At 40.3% G+C, this 11761-nt stretch overlaps 2 protein-coding genes across 2 annotated transcripts in view; one reads left to right on the plus strand and one right to left on the minus strand.

Annotated features, from left to right (window-relative positions):
• LOC120737445 (P2Y purinoceptor 1-like) overlaps positions 1-11761 on the plus strand; it is a 25721-nt gene that overhangs the window by 7085 nt on the left and 6875 nt on the right. The window lies entirely within an intron of this gene.
• LOC120737446 (P2Y purinoceptor 1-like) lies at positions 10746-11755 on the minus strand (the record flags this gene model as incomplete). The annotated part of the gene is made up of 1 exon (XM_040038148.1): positions 10746-11755. A coding segment is annotated over one exon (927 nt), but the record flags the coding sequence as incomplete, so codon positions are not given.

The following is an 11761-nucleotide window of genomic DNA, read 5'->3' on the forward strand; positions in this document are numbered from 1 at the left end:
GGACCGTGGAAAGCTGCAACAGAAAGGGGAACAATTACCTGAGTGTAGGAAAGTGGTGAGTTAACAACTAAACATGAGTTAGAATATGGGTTACAATCAGAGTCAGACCGTGGGGCTCGGAGGGGAAGGTGTCCATGTGAGAAAGTCCAAGGAGGGAGAAATGGAGGCTCAGGGAGTTCCCTTGCACGCAAAACAGGCAGGAGGACTGGCAGGAGAGGTCTTCAAATGCTGGACAGTGACCTGACAAAGGGTTGTGGTGACCGGTTTAACTTGCGAGACATGGAACGTTGGACGTACGAGCAGCAGGATGTTCTTAGCATCTAACTAGACCTTCTGCCCAGGCTGATATTCAGGGGCTGGGGTGCAGCATAGTGTGCGTGTCGCTTCTTGGTCTTCTTGGTCATTCAAAAAATCCCGAAGCACGTCATTGACCAAGGTTTTGGAAAACCGCAGGGGAGTTAGTTAAGCCAAACAGCAGGACCATATACTTAAAGTGCCTCTGTGGAGTTTTATAGGCGGTCTTCCACTCATCCCCCTCATGTATCTGAACAAGGTGATAGGTGTTCCGTAGATACAACTTAGTAAGAGTGGTAGGCACTTGAAGAGACTCAAAAACAGAATTGATTAGGCAGTGGGTATTTGTTCTTTATGGTAATCAATACAAGGTTGCATGCAACGACTTTTTCCCCACAAAGAAGAGACCTGCAACGGCCTAATCAATGTGATGATTATGTTTCTGTAACCACAGATAACCAAGAATAAGTGGGGTGTCAGGAGAGGGAAGAGTGAAGAAGGGAATTAATTCATTATGGTTTACGGAGGTGATTAATTTTTACTGGTGCAGTCTGATGAGGAATGGAAGAGGTTCTAACGGCGTGAGTGTTATGTGAAGGCTGTGTGCAGGCAGGAAAAGGACCCAAAGTGCAGACTCACGACAGGCAAAAGTGCACTCCAAAACTGAGCTTTTATTGCTGGATGACAAAACGTAACAAAAACCCAAAAATGCAAAATAAACTCACAGCCAGAACACACAGCATGAATGAGGGTGGATAAGGGTAGATCACAACATGGACACAGAGAAACACAGGGCTTAAATCCACAGAGGGTGCAATCAGGGAATGGGAAACACCGCTGGTATCAACTCAGGCCTAACGAGACAAAGGAAGCACAACTAGACACATTAACATGAGACACAGACTTTCAAAGTAAAACAGGAAACATAACACAGACTGAACTTACAGACACAGACTCACAGGCAGGCACTGCAACAGAGGGAACAGAGACGTAAACCATAAGACAGAACTCTAACAAAGAAACCAAAGACTAGAAATGATAAATAATTAATAAACTCAAAACTCAACGACCCAGGTATCCTAACAGTGAGTGGCAATTTTAACTCTCTCGGATGGGAGCATAGGCGGTGCAGTGCGGAACTCGGGACGCAACACAGGTCTTTGAAGCCTGGACCATTGTTCAGCTTCCCTCTCTCACGGACGATTATCAATTCTGCGGGAGAGGGAAACCAATTCCTCAATAGGGCTGCCACGATTAGGTGGATCACAATTACGTTGACTATCAAAATCGTCGACAACAAATTTAATAGTCAACACGTTGTTTGATGCTTTGTAAGATCCTGAAAGACACAGGATAAGTAGTAGAGTGTAATAACGGACTGAAACAGAAGATGGCAGCAATGCATCTACAAAGGATGCCAGCTGCCATTAAACGCCAAAAAAGAAGAAGAAGAAGCAGCTTTTGTGTATCATAACTGTGTCCAAATTCAGGGGCCGGCATCCTTCGGGGGCGCATTTGTAGACCGATTATGTGACCGCGACGTGACAAAGGCTGTCCAAATTCAAAGACTCCTCTAAATGCGGCCGACAAATGTGTCATCCTTTTCCCCAGATTGAAGAATGGGCCGGTGTATTCTTCACGGCTCAACCTATCCAGAATTCATAGCAACGGCCCAGCCAATTCAGTTTCCAACAATGGCGGCATCTACTTAGTTTTAATACAAATGCCACATTCACTTTCTTCTATGCTTTTTCAGTGCTTTCTTAAGCTAACATTCAGACTCCAATGGATGCATTAGAGATCATCTTGGGGTTAGTATCTTGCCCAGGATACTTTGGACCACTAACCTTTCGATCAGTAGATGACCTGTTCTACCTCCTGAGCTACAGCCACCAGCAAGTAAGTGTAAAGAAGTGTTGCACAAGCAAGCATCCATTTGATTACTTCTGCAACATGCCTTTTCTGTTTACGTTATAATGTGACCATTAGGAACTATTATTAGAAGGTACCATATACATTTTCATTGCTATGCAGATATATAGGATTCCAAGGTTTATATATCCATAAAGTCAGATAACACTCACATTTATTAGTTAAACTGTAGGAATGTCATAAAGACACAGAGACCTGAATGAACTTGTGCTTATAAATAATATTTAAAGCTTTTGTACTTCTTAGAAACATGATAACTAAGTATCTAACCAGATGCTTACTCTGGACGGTATCACTTTGCCCTCCAGAGGTCTCACCAGAAAGAAAGACCATGTGTGTCTCATACTGGCTTCTCTTCACTGGCCCAAAAATCCTTCTCCTCATATACAAGGTCTTTAATATTTGGACCCCACCAGCTTATCTTAAAGACCTCATAGTACCATACCACCCCAATAGAGCACTATGCTCCCAGGCTGTGGGCTTACCTGTGGTTTCTAGGGTATATAAAAGTAGATTTAGAGGCAAAGCCTTCAGTTTTCAAGCCCCTCATCTGTAGAACGGCTCCCAGTTTAGATTTGGGAGACAGACACCATCTCTGCCTTTAAAATTAGGCTTAAAATTTTCCTTGTTCCGAAAGCATATTTTGGGCTGGATTAGATGACCCTGAATCCTCCCTTAGTTATGCTGCATGATTCTACTTGAGGTTTCTTCCTTTTGACAAATGCATACACGTAGTGCAAGAAGGTCCTGAGTTCAATTCCACCATCAGGTCGGGGTCTTTCTGTGTGGAGTTTGCATGTTCTCCCTGTGTTTGCGTGGGTTCCCTCTGGGTACTCTGGCTTCCTCCCACCATCCAAAGACATGCAACTTGTGGGGATAGGTTAATTGGATACCAAATTGCCACTAGGAGTGAATGTGAGTGCGAATGGTTGCCTGTCCCTGTGTGTTGGCCCTGCGACAGACTGACGACCTGTCCAGGGTGTCCCACCTCTCGCCCTATGACAGCTGGGATAGGCTCCAGCGCCCCCTGCAACCCTGAAAAGGATAAGCGAATGGATGGATCATGGTGGATATGCTTTGCTTTCAAATTAATTAAGCAGCAGCACTTTATAATATGATCTACATAATGCAATTAAAGTGCAATTTCTGGAAATCAGGGCATAAAATTGCAATTAAATGTCCTTTTATGAAATTAGTCAAATGCTAGTCATATGCCATAATAAAAAGTGCTGCTAAACATTATGTTTTAAAATCTTCATACAGCAAACCAACAGTGAATGTCCTATGGTCTGGTTTAGCAGTTTAGTTAGCAGTTAGTATTACACGCAGGTCTCTATGAGAGAATAATTCAGCATAAAAAGTGTAGAGGAATAGTAATATATATAAGGTTCAAGTGTGTTTACAGGGTGACACCAGAGCAAGGACAGTACAGGTAAGAGCCTCCCTCTGGTGGTAATTTAAAATATGAACACATAGTGTTTCTGAAGCATCTGTGAACTCCTTAATATTGTTTTTATTTTTTATAAATATAGAATTAAACAATCATATTTTAACATCTTCTAAACAAAAGAGAACTGAAAAATCAGAATTATATTTTCTCATTTTTGTATTGTTCTTAAAGCACTTCTTTAACCACTTTTTAAATCACATGACTGTATATGCTGCCATACAAAGGCCAGCTGAAGCAGGATCTGGTTATCTAACCGAAGGCATCTAATATCACTCCCATTCTTGCCATCACAACATGCACAGTAGCTGTACTCGTTGTCATTAGGCTGAAGCAAAATGGAGGACTCAAATGCAGTCACAATGGAGACAGCTTTATAAAATTCAGAGTCTTCATTATTCACAACCACAATTTGTTGTGAACAGATGCCGGTACAGGAGAGGAGAACAGCAGAGGGGAGTTAATCCAACAGTTCCAGATGTTTCTCTTCTGGTGACCAAAAATGTGTTGAGAAACTGTTACTCACTTGAATGAGTTTGTTTTGGGGGGGGGTTGTTGTTGAGAGCGTAGGAGGAGGAATCGGACTACAGGTGAGGGATTCAAAGTTCAGATCAGTTCCAAGGATTCAGGTAAATTGTACAGGTTAGTAATATGTTCTTGAGCCAGATGGGGTTAAGCTAGAGATAAGGAGACACAGACACAGGTTAGCACAGAGGACCAACAACAACAGTCAACAGCCACCCAGATTCACTCATCCAATAAGTGATGGACTTAGTGATGATGGATGGATCCAAGAGGAACAACTGAGGAATCCAGGACCACTCCTCTGATCATGTCCTTCCCACTCCTCAAGGTATTGAAGGTCTGAGGGTGTATGCTATATGACCATAATCGCAACAGGTGGTGGGGGGTCGGCTGGAAGGCTTAAATGACTAAACAAGACAAGTTTAACCTGCCATCATTACTGTCTGTATTTCATAAGCATGTAATGTGGAGCCAGTTTCTTGGACAGAGATTTTAGAGGTATGTCTTTGGAGGATAACCAAACTTTCTTAACTTTCATGTATTAGGTGGCTGGCATCCTCCATCAACCTGCCAGGCATTGGTTCTTGGGCACTCTGTAGAAGAGAGTGTTCGATTTGGTTCCTTGCCCAACAACTCATTTAAAAATGCTTAAATGAATCAAGAAGATGGCCAGAGAAAACTCCAATATCCTAGGGAAATCTGGCAGGGTCCTCATACATGAACTCAGACATAAATGAAGCTGGTGAGGAGCAAGCTTACAAGCTAGGTCAGAGGTCATCAACCTGCGGCTCATGCCACATGCGGCTCTTTCATCCTTATGCTGTGGCTCCGCATGACTTGGGAAAATAAATGACAAGTATTTAATTGAAGTGTATTTTATTTGTTTAGTTGTTTTTATAAATTGTAGTTCTAAATTGGAAGATTATTGTGACCTTGAAATATTAAAATAGAATTATATTTTACCATTTTTTGTCGCTCAAAATAAGCATCACAAGAAGTCAAGAGTCAAGAAAGTCTTTATTTGTCACATGCAAGTTGCCCTGCAGCGAAATTGGAATGAAAAGTCTAAACACAGTTTGTTATCAGGGGAGAAATTGTTTGTTATGTTCAGCTCCAGCCTTGAGACCGAAGCTGGTGTCGATATGGTAGCCGCATGAAATAATGGTGGTGTTCTTGCTTTAGTGCAAACCACCCGCCCATCGTGTATCCGGCAGGGAACGTCTATCCAGGACACACGGGCTTTCCCGAACCCAGGTTTCTTGTCGAGAAGAGGGTGTCAATTGCATTCAGGGCCAGTTGATCAAATCCATAATTCCTCTTTTAGGTTTTGAGAACAGACTGTGAGACTCCTCCAGGGTAGAGGGAGAGAAGTAGACAAGACTAGACAAAGACATGAGAAAGCAAAGCAGGAAAGATAAGGGAGGGGAGAGGGAGAAAGTGCGACCGCCTTTGTCAAGAGCCTTCACATCAGAAGGCCACTTGTTCAGAATCACGAATGGAGTGAGTGGAGAACCTTCCAAGAATGGAATAACTAGTGTTTGACGTATGGAATGCCATCCCTGACACCTATAAAACATGAAGCAATATGCATTTGGAGTCCTGTCGATCTTCGGATCCACATATGTATGTGAGCAGCTGTTCTCCACCATGAAGTATGTTCAAAACAAACACTGCTCACGCCTCACAGACAACAGCTTACAGTCTTGCATAAAGATGAAAGCGACTTCGTACAGCCCTGAACTGGAGACGCTGTGCACAGAGGTTCAGGAGCAGAAGCCCTATTAACCAGGTAAAAAAATATTTATGCAGATGTTTTTTTTCATTGTGACATAGTGCTTTTTTTCCCCATTTTTTAAAATTCAGGTCAGGGCTCTGCTACACGCTCCGAAAGCCCAAAGGCGATTTAGGGTTGACCACCAGTGTTGGGAAGGTTACTTTTAAAAAGTATTCCATTACAGATTACAGAATACATGCCCCAAAATGTATTCTGTAAGGTATTCCGTTATGTTACTCAAAGAGAGTAACGTATTCTGAATACTTTGGATTACTTAATATATTATCATGCTGTTTACAACTACGTGAATGTACTATTGCTGTGATTTATTACTGTTACTGAAGGTCTGCGGCTCCGAACCCGTAGTAAAGGGACCTCTGACTAATACGGCGGGTTCCGTGTCAGGCTTGTAGCCGAAAAATAGCTTTACTTTGTTGTCTGGGGTCAACTTTGCCTGCGAGAGACAGAGAGAGGCGTTGAAAGGCTGCTCCAACGAAACTTATTGTTTCGGAGGAAAACACGAACACAGCGTACAGTCGAGTCTTAATAGCTTATTTACAACTGGGCTCATCAGGCACTCTTTTGGCTGCAGTGGTTATTATATATTTACATGCTTCCAGCTCCCGTTTTTGCTTGATGACAACTCGTACTTTTCCACTCGCCTTTTTCTCCCTCCTCGCGTTCACAGAAACATAACGTGTATGGCAGTCCATTCTCCCAGCAGCACGGACTACACTGCCCATGAGGCTACATTCATTAGAGCTATACCTGTAGCATTCTGCCTATTAGCTTAGCACAACAACAACAACAACAACAACAAAAAGGCGCTCTCACCCAGGAAACACGCAGAGAGAGAGCGTCACCCTGTAACCATGGCAACCGTAACGCTGCCACCTGGAACAACAGAGCGTAGCTGTCAAACAAAACCAAACAGTCCTGACCCGCGACAATATGACACAGGAAAATACCGCTGTGTAATCCGTTTATTTCAACAAAGTAACCGTATTCTAAATACCACCTTTTTAAACGGTAACTGTAACGGAATACAGTTACTCATATTTTGTATTTTAAGTACGTAACGGCGGTACATGTATTCCGTTACTCCCCAACACTGATGACCACTCACAACATTTTTTGTTTGCTATGGATAATTTAAGTTCAGCTTTTTAATTCATTTGAAAGAGACCTTTAGCTTGGCGTGTTTCTTTTTTGTTATTATTTTTTTTACGAGTTCAAAATGTGTTCATTACATAAATAAAATTAAATTTCTCTGTAGCACTTTACGGATTTCACAAGCAACACACTATAGTAGTTTATACAAAGCGTAAAGGTAAAAAAAAAACAGAATATATACAGTGTTATCTTCATTTTAGATGTCAAAAAGTATTTGCGGCTCTCTGTCTTTTCTTTCCATGAAAACTGGGTCCAAATGGCTCTTTGAGTGTTAAAGGTTCCCAACCCCTGGGCTAGGTCTTTGATTGACAAGACAGAAAGGGCCCATGATATTTGATGCTAGTTTTAAATTGGAGCTTGATTCTGACTAAGGTGAGTGTTCCAAATTTTTTTCCTAATTTCTGACAAATGTAGAGTTGAAAACTTACTTGATTATTTTTATCAACAGACTGTATGCCTGACTGACTGGAGGTGTTCAGAAGAAACAGCTGAAGATAAAGGTGCAAAATGGGCAGGCAGGTAGCAGGTGCTTGTGTTATGTAACCAGCTTGCATGAGCATGAGGTTTGAATGGCAGCAGATTTGAACTCAGAATTGGCAAAGAGGATGTTTCAGTCAACCTTTCCCTGAGGGATGTACTGGAAACTGAGAGAGTAAGATTAAACAGAGCATGAAGCAACTAGTTGTGAACAAGTCCACATTAAAACCCTTGATGCAACAACAATCTGGCAGCAAAAGGGAAGCACAAGTTGGTCTAAAAACATTGACTTAAACGCTTTTCACTGATGAGGAAATGAGAAACCAGTGTCACAGATGAAGCCTGTGAAAAACAGAAGCTGTATGTAGTATTATTTATTGTATTGTCTTATTACTTGTCATTTCTGTTTGTTGAAAAAACAAAAAACAAAACAAAAAATAAAGACCCAACTATTTATTATATTATTATTATTTTTGTTTGTTTTCACTCCGGACCGTGTGTACATAATTTCGTTCCACCTCATGTTAACATGTGATGCAAATGACAAATAAAGCTCCTTGAATCCTTGAATACGTGTTTGAACGATTACTTCTTCTCCTGTGACACTGCAGTGACTGGCGAGAGATAACAATCTAATTACAGAGACCCGCATAAAGCAGTTAAAGTGGTAACTGGAGCGCCAGGTGCAGCGCTAGGAGTCAGTATACCATGGTCCACACCCTGTGTTTGATTTTGTTTCACTTTTTTTTCTTGAGGCTGGTTAGTTTCATGTTGACTGGTTAAGTTTAAGCACAAAAATCTCCCTGATTACTCTTAGTTAGACAACCAAAGGCAAATATACCAACAAACAGTTTTTTAGTGTTTCACTACTGGAAAAGGGTTCATGTTTAGTCCACTTTTATTTGTATGAATTTTTACTTTCAATATTTCTGCATTGAATAAAGGTTTATTATCAACTGCTTACAAAACTGACAGTAACACAGTTTTGTAAATGAGGGTCACAATTAGTACAAAAAAATAATATTTTCTATGTCTGGTTGGATAGCCATCACCAATTTGTCAGTCTGTGTCTCGAATTCCCACAGGATCATAGCTCGGTTGTTTAATGTACACAGTCGTAGTCATAGCCTGTGCTGGAAAACTGGGGTGCAACATCATGATAACAGCTTTGATTGGCAGCTGTAGTTATGTAAAAGCTATGCCCCATGCACAGATGGATTTAATCTCGACACTTCTTCCTTGTTTGAGCACAAATGCTGTTAATCATTCTGTGATTCTTGAAATGCACTACACCATACACACTCTGGTATGTAATTTAAGAAATAAGTGATTTCTAAAAGTAAATACTCTACTATAAACATGAGGTTGACAGTAGTGAATCACCCACTGCATGAGTATGTGAGTGGGCTGAGCAGCTCCTTTAGTCAGAGACTGAAACACCCTCGCTGCAGGAAGGAGCGCTTTCGCAGATCATTCATCCCAACAGCAGTTAGACTCTATAACTCCTCAATCACACATAAGTCACTGGACACTGTGAACATCCACGGTCACCACTTCATGCATATAATGGACCTTCCATGTGTACGGACATGTGCAGGTATATATGTCTGTATACGTATACATATGTATATTTAGTGTGTACATGTGTGTGTGTGTACATGTCTATAAATAGGAATAGTAGTGGTACAATAGCTATATCAAGCTATATAGTTTATGTCTTCCATATTTCCAACCATATCCATAATCACATACTGTGTATGCTACCATTGTATATAGTGTATTATCTTACTTTTTTCATTGATTGTACTTATTTGTATTTTTGTATTTCCTTCTGATATCTGTACCTGAGCTGAGGTGACGCAAAAATTTCCCCGTTGTGGGATCAATAAAGTCTTGTCTTGTCTTGTCTTATCTTATGATTGAAACAAAAGGTTAAAGTCTCCCTCTGGTTGGGGTTTAAATCTGAAAGCAAAAGTTCTCTGAAAGCATGATGGAAGTTTCTAAAAATGACTTCATTAATCTCATGCAAACGTACACTTATCTGGAAAAGCCGTGACATTCTACAGAACATTAATATGATTAACTTCCGAGATTAGAGTTGTCAAGGAATGAAATACTTAGAACATATATTAGAATGAACAGACTTTATTCCATTTGACAGTTGTACAGTATGGGATTAACAAGAAAATAATTAATAAATTAAATTAAGGTTTTTAATTTTAAACTGACCAATAAAAAAAGGAAAACAAAACAGAGGTTGCCACTACAAAATACATGGAATATACATCTGAACTCTGTGTCAGCAATAAACACAATAAACTTTACAGGCTTGAAGGTAGATTGAGTGTGAAGTGTGTGTATAAAAGTATGTATGTAGACCTTTTTGTTAAAAGTGTTATTTAAAAAAAACAAACAAAAAAAAAACAGAATAATAGTTAAAAGAATGATATAAAATGAATTACATGACGCAGTCTTTAAACTCAGCTGTGCTTGAGAAAGCCAAAGTCAATACTGACAATACAACATCTGACAATACTGCCAGACCAGCTGCCTGAGCTGAGCAGGGAAATCCTTTACAAGGAATAAAACCAGGGGAGTCCAAACACTATCCAGACACACAAGACCACGACTTATCTGATGAGGACCAAAAACTCCCTCATCCCAATCTTGACTCATCTGCCATTTCGACAAAACTCTTGAATAAAGGCTGAGTTTCTTGAAAAGTGCAACAAATACGGTAATAGCACTAAATATGAAATAAATTATACTAATCTGCCAGAGCTCTGTCCTGATCTATCATTAAAGTGAAAGTTGTTGTTGTAAGAGGTTTGAATAATGCAATTTTCAAGGATTAAATTACATTTATTTCAGATCCATAATATCATCAGCTAAATGCTAATAGCTAGTGCAGCTAATACAGAGCAATAACAAGGAATAACAATGACATCTTGCATACAAGATAAGGAGAATGAGTTTTAAACCAAAAGAGTAAATGCATTCCATCAGGTTTTAGTCATTCACAGAATACAAGGCAATAGAATAGGAAACAAAACATAGACAAAGGTATATACATGTTTGTCTAACCACTTGTGCTGTTAGAAGAACTGTTAGAAAAGGGGAGTGATAAATAAGAGAATGAAGCACATTGTAGTACATAAAGCAGTCTTTAACTTACTTACTTTTGCATGCAAAGTCATTATTTACTGTTAAGATATTGCTGTGTTTGCAGTTTGTGCCACAGGCACACTGACATAGTTTGACACAAACAAACGAGTAAATGTCTGACGAAACCGCTGAAGCAGCTGTTGGAGCTGAGCAAGAATATCCATGACATGGAGGTAAACCAGGGGGTTCAAAACACTATTCAGACACACAAGACCACGACTGATCTGATGAGCACAGAAGACTCCCTCATCCCATGTTGGACGCATCCTGTGTTTTATCAAAACTCTTGAATAAAGGCTGAGGTTCTTAAAAATATGATAGGGGATGTAACAAACTGAGAAGAGCAAGATCAAAATGAACAAAAACCTTAAGCTTCTTTGTTTCACCACCTTATTAATGGTATTTTTGCGGCAGAGAACAAGAGTCACATGTCCATAGCAGCCAAGAAAAATAAGGAAAGGCATAACAAACCCAGTGAGAGTCCAGCCAACACTGTATTTCAGGTAATCCTCCACATAGTAATAAGAGGTGGTATGGTAGCATTTTTCAGTTTCATTTGTTGAGTTTTTGGGAAAGAGCACGTCTGGAAGACTTTGAGCACTCACCAACAGCCAAACCATGACTGAGATAGCCACAGAGGTACGGACAGTGATCCTTCTCTTCGCTTTCAGTGCATGGACAATAGCCAGGTACCTGTTCACACTTATACAGGTGAGGAATCCAATGCTGCCGTATAAATTCAAGTTGAAGCAGAATCTTGTGATCTTGCAGAAGGCATTTCCAAGTATCCATTTACTGTCCATAAAGTAGTAGGCTGTTAAAAATGGAAGTGTTGGCAGGAATAAAAAATTGGCAATTCCAAGGTTCAGAAGAAAAACATTAATGTGTCCAAGACTTTTCCATTTCTGAAGCAGAGACTTCAGTCCCCATACATTAGCTCCCAGACCAATGATGAACACAAAGGTATAAATAGC

Source organism: Simochromis diagramma, unplaced genomic scaffold (genome assembly GCF_900408965.1).
Source record: "Simochromis diagramma unplaced genomic scaffold, fSimDia1.1 OVJJ01000061.1, whole genome shotgun sequence".
Classification (NCBI taxonomy): Eukaryota; Metazoa; Chordata; class Actinopteri; order Cichliformes; family Cichlidae; genus Simochromis; species Simochromis diagramma.